Source organism: Anneissia japonica, unplaced genomic scaffold, assembly GCF_011630105.1.
Source record: "Anneissia japonica isolate Jap-2015-1 unplaced genomic scaffold, ASM1163010v1 scaffold287716_len795978_cov209, whole genome shotgun sequence".
Classification (NCBI taxonomy): domain Eukaryota; kingdom Metazoa; phylum Echinodermata; class Crinoidea; order Comatulida; family Comatulidae; genus Anneissia; species Anneissia japonica.
This window is the reverse complement of record NW_022756589.1, coordinates 423,567-435,978: the sequence shown is the minus strand read 5'-3', so window position 1 is coordinate 435,978 and position 12,412 is coordinate 423,567. Positions and strand designations below refer to the sequence as shown.

Below are 12,412 nucleotides of genomic sequence, written 5' to 3'. Positions count from 1 at the left end.
TCGTTGTACAGCGTCCTACAATTCTATCTACTGTATATTCTTTGACTCTAGTATTTGTAAGCCTACTATTTTATGTGTAACATCGGAGATGTAGTAAACCAAAACTTATGTGCGACAATGTTAACATTTTGGCGTCCGCCTTCTTTAGATAAAATTGTGATGCTGATTAATGAATAAGGCAAGCTATATAGGCCTTCAGGGGGTGAACAAATTCAGCTAAAATTAAACAATACGGGGTTCATTTATTGAAGCTTTTTATCCACTGTTAAGCAATGGGTTTAACTGTAGAGATTTCTATGGAAACTTTTTTATCCATTGTATATAATTAAATGGTACTCATTTCATAGCTGCGAAAAAAAATAGAGGCCATCCTGAAATTACGGGGGAAATCCCACAGCCAGGAGTTCGTGCTGTGTGAATTTGCCTGAAAGTTTCCCACACCAAGAAGATGTTACTCCTAGTACAAACTCATGAATCCATCGCATCGCGGTAGTCGCGTTATGCTACAATCGGCCGATTTGGGTAGACTGTGCAGACAGCTAATAAATATTCATGACCTACCGCGGTAGCAATCTTATGCTTCACTGATCTGCCTCATTAACGAACTCGCGGTAGATGTGATAGTGATCAGGGCGATAACGCGGCAATTGCGTTAAAATAGTTTTTGCACGACCCCTTAATAGGCATGAAATTCACAACAGATGAAGGTTGAAACTAGTATTAACAACCCAGTAACAATATTGCATTATAAGAACGTTACAGTTTTGTGTTGAAAACTTTATTTTGTAGAACCACAAATACATACTTAAAACCTAATTTCACAATGTCATGGAATGTTTGAAAATGCAGATGCAATTTCTTTTCTCCCATTATTTTTTCAAAAACTTGGATGGGGCTGGGCCATTTGCAATTTCACGTCATTGAATCCATTTCTCTAAGGTTTGATGTCTTTTCAATTACAATAGCCATCATTTTTAAAATAAAATCTGTAAATTTTCGCTATAGTAAAGGTAATATTCTAATAATTTTAAAGAACATACAGTGTATTCTTGCTCTAATTCTAGACAAAGAGTTCTTCAGAATTTGAAAATGCGACCTATATTGTATTTTAATTTTACTGCCATATTGTAAATGTACAAACACTGAGATATTTAAGAATATGGAAGTCTGCCATAAACCTCTTTGTTTTCTAGTAGGTCTATATTATACTTGCTTTATTACAATGTAAATGTTCTGTAATCATGCATTTTAACATTCCTAATTATGCTCCTTGGGCGATCTGCGGAAATTCTGAATGTTTACAAATTGACGGAGCATGTTGTTGCATAATTAATCATCTGAAACGATCCCTGATCAAAGATAGTGCTGTGATGATAATGTTCATTTCTCCAGGCAATGCAAGGCACAATGTGAATTTATTACTTTACTGGTAACATTGTAGCATAATCAAGGGCGTGGGCTGGTTACGGCCTGGGGGTGTGGCACGCTAAAAATGAGAATGCAGAACTAAATATTACCGAATGTGGAATTTAAATCCGTATTCCACTGAAAACTTAATGGTCAATTTTAACATTTTAACCAATAAGTGGATCTAATTTGCTTCCATGGGAGAGGGAGAATGTGCGTTGGAACCCTTGAACCCCCTCCTGTCTATGCCCATACACCATGATGTTTATGGCCTATTTAGTATAAATTTAGAAGTAAAATGTCTAAAAGGACTGTACAGCGATGATGATTCACTTAAAAGTAATCTATGATTCATGATCTGATGATAGTGACTGAACTATTTTTAGTCAATATGACATTTTCAACAGAAACAGAAATTGTTGCCAAGTTTTTTTTGCTCTATTGCTAGGCCAAGAATCCATCGTCATTTATCTCTTCCTCATATATATTAGTTGCTAAAATTATCATAGGTCTACAATAATTAAAGTGTGTAGAATTTCCAAACAGTATTTTAGTAAGAACATTTTGCAAAAAAAAAAGATTTTGGGTCTGTTAGGCTTGAGAAACCCTAGACTTTAAAGATTTTGAAGCAATTATCACAAACATTTTTTCGACTTTCTATTCCATGATCTGTCTTGACGTCATTAATCACGAGTTAAACTACTGTATGCAAATCAGTATTAGCCCAATATATGCAATTCTGTTAGAATGCTAACCATTGTCATTGGTGAATTGTCTATAATTTATTTGTTGCCTCTTCTCGTTTCAGATTGAATTTTTGTACTGGTTAAGTTCCTCTTCAAAAAATAAGGTGTGGTACAGTAGACGATCACCATGGCAACAACATCCTGTGGCACATGTGCCAAAATTGTTTTATTTATAACAAATTTGATATTTTGGGTAAGAAAATTATTTTTTCTGTTATATATTTCTTATGAGAATTTAATAATAGTATGTAGTGCATCATGTCAGTTAAAGCCTCTGTGTGTTTCGTATAATAATAATAATAATAATAATAATAATATAATAATAATAATAAGTAATAATAAATGCTTTATTTTAACACAGAAACTTGATTCACCAAAGGCTGTGCAAGGCCATAATTAAAAGTGGTATAAAATGTAGGAAAATCAATACAAACACAAAGTAGTAATAAATATCAAACCCATGAAGTTAAAAGCAAAACATTGCATAAATACTTAATCATCATATAAACAAGGTATGTATTATGTTAAAATTATTACCCTTGTAATTGGAGCAAATACCTATGGTACACACATAGGCCTACTCAGTAGCCTGAGGGAGCATTCAATAATTTTGAAACTAGCAGCAAACTGGCATTGATGCCTACCAGGTACCCACTTATACTCCTTGGTGCATAGAGAGACAACTGTAGGTTTGAACTTCCAACCTTAATGTTGAGAGGCTGAAATGTAATTGCTGCGTCAACTGCTTATAATATGATTATTGAGGAATAAATACATCAATAATGATTCGTTGATTGTTTTTATTCTTTTCATCATGATAATGCAACAAAATATAATAGATAATTAAAACCAATCTAGTCCTCAAATATTCAATTAAATTTAAATTATTGTATAGCTCACTTAGTTATAGTTATAGGAATGAAAGAGACTGCTTTTTCTGATTCTTCTTTTACAACAGCAATTTGTGAATTAACATTCAGCCAAAGGTTTATTCAAAGAATATATTATATATATATGTGTATAACTTTATTATATATTTCATAATTATAATTATCATATACTGTAGTATAATTATATATTATAATTTTTGTTTTTCAAGTTTTTAACTCAGTATACCAAGATTCAAACTGTATTGTCCAAAAAAAGAAATACTAAGCATAATAATTTTATTGCATGTACAATAAACATTATAAAAGACATCAAATTTAAACATAATAGAAACAACAAAGTATATACAACAGCATATTAGCATAACAAAAGTCAAAACAGAACAACTTTCAAAACTAACATTGAATTGCAAATAAACTGGAGGAAATTGTGTGAACAATTTATAGTCGAAAAATAAATATTTTTTTTCCTCATTTTGTTTCAGATAACTGGAATAATACTACTTGGAGTCGGCATTTGGGTAACCATAGATAAAACAAGTTTGGAGTTTTTAACGCTGTTTCATCATCCTTCCCTGAAAGTGTTAGCTTATATGTTGATTGGAATCGGAGGATTTGTCACCATTTTGGGATTCCTTGGATGTTTTGGAGCATGTCACGAACAGAAATGGATGATTATTACAGTATGTCAAATAAAATTTGTTATTTTATTGTTTTCGTCTGGAACATAATATATATGTCTCAATGTAGGAAGGAGAAAGAAAGATTTTGTGCTGACCAGATGTTTAAATAGGGCCTAAAAAATAAATTGTTTGACCTTTAATGCTGAAAATTTTATAGGAGGGGCGGGTGCAAAAAAGTTTTATTTTTAGCCTTTTTTTCTCTCTTGTCACCAAAATTAGCATATTAAATCGCAATTCTTGCAATTAAGCCTGTCTCACTACGGTATTTGTTTTTCAAAGGGTATTATTCATGAGACTGAATAAAAATAACCCATATTCAATATTTTGCAATGAATTTAGGCCTAGAATGGCGATACCTTACATCAGACACCAAATTTAGACTACTTTCTTGTGAAAAATTTAGAAAAATAAAGACGACTTTTGAAACTATTTTTCTGTGAGCTAGGGGCGGGCGCTGGAGGGCAAACAAACAATTTTTTTTAGGCCTAATTATAATGATATGTCACTTTTGTGTGTTTTTCAAAACAGCAAAAGATAACTAGATTTAGGTGCTGACATTTGTACTGGAAATTGTTTGTTATGATTTGTTTATTGCAAAAATAAACAGAAGAAATATTTATTATAATATAGTAGTATATAGTTGTATCAATTGTGTAACTGTTAATTATTATTTTTTTATTTTGTTTTATATACACAGTATTTTGTTGTTGTATTGCTACTTCTCCTGGCCGAAATTGTCTGCGTCATCCTAGTGTTTGCCTTCCAATCGGAAGTGGAAAAGTTTGTGGGCGACCAACTAGATGATTCAATACAGAAGGAATATGGCACTGAAGGCGATGAGGGGGTAACTACTTCAGTTGATGCCCTCCAGATCTCAGTAAGTTTGATAATTAACTTATTGAAACTGAAACCCAACATTTATAAATTGTTCATTTCTGTAAAAAATTGATTTTTTGTACTGGAAATTGTTTGTTATGATTTGTTTATTGCAAAAATAAACAGAAATATTTATTATAATATAGTAGTATATAGTTGTATCAATTGTGTAACTGTTAATTATTATTTTTTTATTTTGTTTTATATACACAGTATTTTGTTGTTGTATTGCTACTTCTCCTGGCCGAAATTGTCTGCGTCATCCTAGTGTTTGCCTTCCAATCGGAAGTGGAAAAGTTTGTGGGCGACCAACTAGATGATTCAATACAGAAGGAATATGGCACTGAAGGCGATGAGGGGGTAACTACTTCAGTTGATGCCCTCCAGATCTCAGTAAGTTTGATAATTAACTTATTGAAACTGAAACCCAACATTTATAAATTGTTCATTTCTGTAAAAATTGATTTTTTCAGCCAGGCATAATTTTCATTTCAGTGGTTTACATACATGTTGGAAAAAATGCATGAAACCACAAACAGTGCCTTATATTTAAAAAAAAATTACTTAAAACTTTATTTCTGAAGAGCTATAAAGCTATGCCAAAAAACTTAAACAAATCTATAAAAGAATGTAGTATGTGCTATGTAAGTGTACTGACTACCATTAATTGTTAATATAACAGTTCCTCTTGATTTCTTCAACAGTTAGAATGCTGCGGAAAACATAACTACACTGACTGGGAAACTTCTAATTGGAGTAAAACAAACATGTCACTCTCAATGCCATTTCCAATTTCATGTTGTAAGACAAAAGAGGGCGCCCTAGAGAAACTGATCAATAATGAAGCAGTGGAGCCGGTAGATAGAGAGAAGTGTTACAGCTCACAACCTAATGAGTTTATGTATAGTGAAGTGAGTTTATCATTCATTTTAATTTGTCATACATAATATTAAATTTGATGTAACTTTCTTCAGGTTCTCACATTGTTCTACGAATGTTATGTTTTCAGTTACCAATTTTCAACAAGCAACGAATGGGGGAGTGTCTATCCTCTCTCTTCGCTGGCGCACATCGTAGTGCTAGGTGTAAAAACACCTAGAATATTGGTAGCGATGCGGTGTGGTGCCGCGATTGTAAAAGTTATTTTGACCATTTCCTGAATGAAAAAAAATGTCAAGCAAACCGTTCACTATTGAAAAATTAGTGCATGGTTTGGATAGGAAAATAACATCATGATTGACTAATATGAATTAAACTAACAATGATTAAAATGTGGGTTTTATGTCTTTTCAGGGATGCTACGACTCTTTATATGAAATTTTCCTGGAGAATTTGTGGGTAATCGGTGGTATTGGTATAGGCATTGCAGTTTTACAGGTATTGTCAATACAAATTAAAAAATAATTACTATATCAGTATTATATGTGTATATATCATAATTTAACCAGATGTACAATTGGTTCTCTTTGCATTCTAAATATGCTCACAATTTCTAATAACATTTTTAATAATTATATTGGTCTAATAAATCACTATATCTGGCAAAGACAAGCCAAACCAGTCATTCATCGCAAAAATTGATTTTGAGTTATTAATAAGTTGTTTAAAAGTGAAATGAGAGCTATAAAATTGTAAAAAAATAATTAAAATCCAACATTTCCTTATGAAGTTACAAGCGTACACGCAGCAGTTTAAAGAACAATATATGAGAAATCAGCCTTAAAAGTTTATGATTTCGGGCATTTCTCATGCAGAAACTACTGTATCATCAAATCCTTGAAAAGTGTTGTTTTAACATTGAAAATGGGGAAAATAACAGCATAACATGGTATAGATATATAAAGGTTAGTTTAGTGTAATATAAAAGATATTTTTTAAAATTTGACATTCCAGCATGTTTGGCCATTTTCTCTGAAACATGATTTGCAACGAGTGACTGGTTTGGCTTGTCTTTGCCACATATACAGTATCAATAATCTCTAAACTGAATATCAAAAATTATCCAGAGAATCAAATATTTGACCTGAAGAAGTGCCTTGCATGCACTAAAACATGTCTCATTAAATTTACATGCTATTATCAAAAGGTTTGTCCTAACTATCAAGTTGTACAATGACAATTACCTTAGATTTGCCCATATATGGGTGCGATATGACATCATCATGCACATAAATGGGTGTGGTATGATACCATCTCGCCCATATATAGTAAAGCTACTCATATTATTGAGTCAAATATGCACCTTGTTGTTAGAACAAGTTCTTTTCTTGCAGGTCCACACACTTTTTATAACTACCATTTTCCTGGCTAAGTTGACAAAAGATCGGTATATATATGTGCGAAGTCCTCGCAACTACCGATCAATCCGTTCTCCAACTGATGATAAAACATATGAGAACAACACCTATATGCGTGACACAAGATGTTAAAATGCTGCTGGCTTTGTAGTTATGGTACATATATGCTTGCCTAGCCTGCGGGTATGTCTATGAATGCCGCAATGACTTGCCTCCTTGGCCAGAATACTGCAATAGCTACCTGTCTCCCTAGCTTGCATACTTGAATTCTGTATTACCTCCTTCTCTGACCCACTTGCTCTTGATGCTACCCATCTTCCTAGTCCAGCATGCATGTATGTGAATGCTAAGTATCTGCCTCCCAAGCTGCGTACATCCCTATGAATTCTGGCCCTCATGCGCAGGAATGCTATCCCCTTCTAGCTTGCATGCATGCCCACAAATGCTGCAATAACTGCCTCCCTAGCCTGCATACATCCCTATGAATTTTGTAATACCCTCTTCTCCGGCCCTCGTGCCCAGGAATGCTACCCCCTTTTCTAGCCTGCATGCATGCCAGAAAGCTGCAATATCTGCCTCAGAAGCCTGCATACATGTCTATGAGTTCTGTAATATCTACTTTTCTGGTTCGCATGCCCAGGAATGCTACCCACCTCCCTAGCCTGAAGAAATGCATTTGAAAGCTTCAATAAGGGGTTTTTACCAAAAATATTTGGTCCTTTTCTTTGGTAGACTAGAGAGAGGATTGTTTTTTTGAGACCTATAAAAACTTAAAATGAACAAGAAATTTTTTCTATAAAAATACAACACATTTTAACTTATGACTGGATGCTACATGATCAGTCTCAAATTATACATATATTGTTTTCTCTTGCAGCTTTTTGTGTTAGTCTTAGCCCTTTCATTGGTACGCAATTTAAAAGATGATTATGAATGAAGAGGAGAATGAGGATGTGCCCCGACAATGCAGTGGGTCTACTTAGCAACCAGTCTGAGAGAAAACCTGGATAGCACCATTCAACAATTACCCAGCATGCATGCATGCTTTTATATTTTCATTTTCAAAAAAAAATTGTTCAATTTATAACATTATAAATTATAATGGCATATCATATTAATCTTAATAAATAAATATTAATCAATAATATATGATGAATGGATACTGATGAAAATATGAACTTTATTTTACTGGTTGATATTGTTTATATTTTAGTATATTAAATAATTCTTTGACCCAGATGACATTTGCAATGCATGTAACGTCTGTTAAGAGCATTTTTTATCAAATGTATAACATACATGATTACTATAACAATGAAAATGGTCACTTTTATAAAGAGTAATTTATATATAAGTTACATTTTATTTCAAGATATGCCAGATTTTTTTTTTTTACTTTCATGCGACATCGAATTAGGAAACAAATTTTGATGGTTTCATCCTAGACACGGCATAAGATTCTGACCATAAAAAAAGAATTAACATTTTTTAAAAGTTGAAACATCAACTCTTAAAACGACTGAGGAGTATATTAATTATATGTATTTGAATCTAGTTTTACCAAAAGATGATTAATGTACTAAAAATATCTTCAACATACACCATTCAAATTGCCTATTTTACAAAAGGTGTTTTCACTACAGTAGTTTTTGTACACTCATCAGTAGGGGGGTCATCTTGGTTATTTTGGATCTGATAATAGTCAAAAATAACCAGAAAACATAAGTATGGCATAATTATAATAATGATATCATTATTTTATGATTGAAAAATTATGTATGCCTATTAGTAACTCATAAATATTTGATAACTAAATACTAGAATCCATTTTAATTAGAGATCTTCCATTGTTTAGTAACTAATTGCCAATATCATTTCTGTTAAAAGTCATCCAAACTGTCACGTTTTATTCGACAAAAACATGTGACATGTCTAAAGATGGTCTGATGACATCACATGACCATATATAGGCACATCATGACTATATATGGGCATACAACAGTTATGATGACATCACATCATGACCATATATAGGCACATCATGACTATATATGGGCATACAACAGTATCTGTCAATGCAAATTTGATAGTCTATACAGAGCTTAAGAAAATAGAGTATTGGAAATAATATTCAAATGAACTGTCTGTCAGGATTTTATCATCAGTATGAGCTTTAACTATCTATAATGGGAAATGAACATTAGTTTTAAAATGAGTTAAACCAAAATATTCTAAAAGTTTACACAGGAAAATGTATATGCTTTGTATAAGACATTTGTACAAATATGAGGACTTCCAGTATCTTATGAACAAACTATGAATGTTAATGAGTGAATTGTTTGAATTTGGTCAAATGAGTGATATTAGAAAAACACATTTTGATAAAGAATGTTTGTGGAATTTAGGTTTGGAAGTTTAGTTTTAGAATCTGTAGATTGTATGTACAGTATGTGCATTATAAAGTAATAAATTCTTCTTTAATTGATTACAATTATTAAAATTATTTTTATTTAATAATGACTCCATCCTATATCTGCCAACTGGAATTTATATGTTAAATACTACATAGAAATTCCAAGTAAATTCCAAAGAACCATGTGCCAATTTTTAATTATTTTTTTGTTAATAATAATAATAATAATAGATGGATTTTTAGCGCAAATAAACAAGGTTTCTATGCGCTCGGGACTAGATGATCATTATTATTATTTACTTTTCTGTCATTAATAGTAATACTGATATTATTTGTTTTATGTTATTTTTGACATGTTATGTAATGTATTAGCAAATACGTAATATGGGATGAAGCAAAGATATCTTTATTCATTCATTTTAAAAATGTTACGAGGCACTTTATACATTTCTACAATAGTATATGATTAATTCAGTTGAATAAACCTAGAGAAGTGTTGGCTATATATAGTGAGCATTTTCCAGTTTTGAAACATACAAACAAAATTTATTGTGGAATGCTGTGTTTTATAAATGTTTTATTTTTGTATCCTTGTATATAGCAAACTGTTGAAATATAGGTTGGTTTATTATCTTGTTTTTAATGTTTTGGATAAAATTGCACAATATTTTAGCTTTGTATATATTTATATATAATATATATATATGTGTGTGTACTGTATACATCGTATTGTTTACTATTTCCCTCTCCTGTACAGGAAAAAAAATACCCTTTCACAAATTGTGTGATTTATTATTTGCTTGGATAATTATTTCGGGGTTTCATCCAATCATTTGATTGCAAATCATGCAATCATATTACAAGGTTTATTTAATCAAATGGATTGTACTGCACATAATAATTTATAAATTTAACTGTTAGTTATTTCAATGTTTTAAAATGTTGTTTTATCTGTCATCCAAAGAATATCATTATGTATACAAAAATGAGTTATATATTATGATATTGAATTATGTATTAACACTATTCCTGCAGTACTTATCCACATAGCCTAATAATAATAACTACAAATTCTTCAGGTGCTACGTAAACATCTAAAATATATTGTTTGCTAACAGATAAAAATAGCATTAAATTTTCAAACTACAAAAATGTACATAAAATTTCACATACCACTTTCAAATTTGTTAGGTTAAATTAATTGTTATGCTCTCTGTCCAGAATATTTATTTGATAAAAAAATCATGGGACATGCCTAAATATGGTCATGATGACATCACGCCATGAACATATATAAGCACAAATCAGTTTTTTGTCAGTCTGGACAGAAGATTTGGTTGCAAGATGGTTATTTTTGTTGCGCACTTGAAGGGTTGATTGATGTTGCATTAATTTCCTTTGTTAATTGATGTATTTTATCATTCAACCTCTACTATAATGGATCTTTCCGAAGTGTCCATAAAACTTAAAAACTGACCAATCAAAACAGAGCCACGAATACGCGCAATAATATCCAAGGGGGCGTGGCTTAGCGAAAAGGTCCATTAGCCATTGAAACAAATGAAGTTAAATGAAACAATGTTTTATACAAATGATATGTAAAATAAATTTCTGTCTATAATTTCATTTTGTGCAGGTTTTGCTAAAGTAACTAATTACCTGATGGGGACTAAATATATTTTGTTTTTCTCCATGATTTGTCTAGCAGTATAGTATACACATTAATTTATTGTATGATTTGCAGTTATATAGTTTTATGTGAGCATCCAAAATTTTTCCAGAACTAACAAACAAAACAGTAGATAAAAACCCAATAATAAAAATATATTCAGCCACTGAAAATTAATCAGTTTATGGCGGCCATTGACTAGACATTCTAGCTGGTTCACATTAATGATTTCTTCCACAGATTTAGGTATGTTTTTAAGTGGATGAAACTACTTTGTATGCCAACGAGTTATCCTTGTTTGTATTTGAAAGTTGTGCTGTTGGTTAATTGATGATTAGTTATCCGATTTTGTATGTTTTATTGTATTCTACCAAATAAATACTGTGTATAGCTAAAGATGACTTCTTACTTTATATTTTATACAGTATTTTTATACGTAAAATATATGTATATATGAACAAAGAAGACTACAAAAGCATATGTAAATTTCAGGTTTATTCGAAACGTTTTGCCGGTTAGGGCTTCATCAGTGGACTAATATCGTATGTTACAAATAACATATAATAAGACAATGGCCTGTTACAGTCACATGACAATGCATTGACTACTACTATTTGTCCTACACATCTAAATGTAAATCTCAGTATACATGCGAGCAATATCCATTAGTGTATGTAATCGGGTATATTCCTATAATGTGTATGTCTAATAGGTGGGTGTGGATATGTGTAAATATCCACAACTACCCACACCCCTACACACACACACACACACACACATACACACACACACACATATATATATATATATATACATATATATATATACAGTATATACATATATACAAACATACATATACATATACAAAGATATATATAAAGATGTGAATACATATGTATAGAATATAATAAAATAATCAATAATATATCGGACAGGTTTACATAATATTAGAGTACATTATATGAATGGGCATTCACTAGCGACAATATTCACGGCGCCCAAAGAAAAACAGGGGTGCCCTAAGGAATGTGATACATGTGCCTGTGCTGTGAAGTCCAATCGATGTTTAACCAAGAACACCGTGTACAAGATAACATGTTCGCATTGCGATATAAATATTATACATTGGTAAAACCAAGTGCTAGTATTACAGCGGCAGTAGTACAGCACAGGGACGTAGCCAGGATTTTGAAAGTGGGGGGGGGGGGAGCCGTTATGCGAGGTGTGTAGGACCCCGTGGGGGAGGGGTTCCAGGGGAGGCCCCCTGGAAAGTAGCGCTCTCTGAAATGATAAAGTGAAAATTGCAATAAATGCATCATAAATAATATTAGTACTCTCTTAATGTGAAAGAGTTTTCATTTAGAGAGTAAGCCTAACAATAATCATATAAAACTCAACAGTGGGGGATCCAGGAATTCAATAGAGTGGTGACCC

The 12,412-nt window shown here is 31.9% G+C and overlaps 1 protein-coding gene across 3 annotated transcripts in view; it reads left to right on the top strand.

Annotated features, from left to right (window-relative positions):
- Nucleotides 1-11,374, top strand: part of LOC117124232 (CD151 antigen-like) — a 40,273-nt gene extending 28,899 nt beyond the window's left edge. For 2 of the 3 annotated variants that reach the window (XM_033270381.1, XM_033270382.1), the window contains 7 exons: nt 2,216-2,346; nt 3,526-3,723; nt 4,421-4,600; nt 5,304-5,510; nt 5,893-5,976; nt 6,873-7,052; nt 7,774-11,374. In XM_033270381.1, the coding sequence (XP_033126272.1) occupies nt 2,281-2,346; nt 3,526-3,723; nt 4,421-4,600; nt 5,304-5,510; nt 5,893-5,976; nt 6,873-7,028 (891 nt within the window). In that variant the 5' untranslated portion in view covers nt 2,216-2,280 and the 3' untranslated portion in view covers nt 7,029-7,052; nt 7,774-11,374. The remainder of the gene's footprint in view (nt 1-2,215; nt 2,347-3,525; nt 3,724-4,420; nt 4,601-5,303; nt 5,511-5,892; nt 5,977-6,872; nt 7,053-7,773) is intronic. The other variant, XM_033270383.1, reaches the window with a different exon arrangement.
- Nucleotides 11,375-12,412: the final 1,038 nt, after the last annotated feature.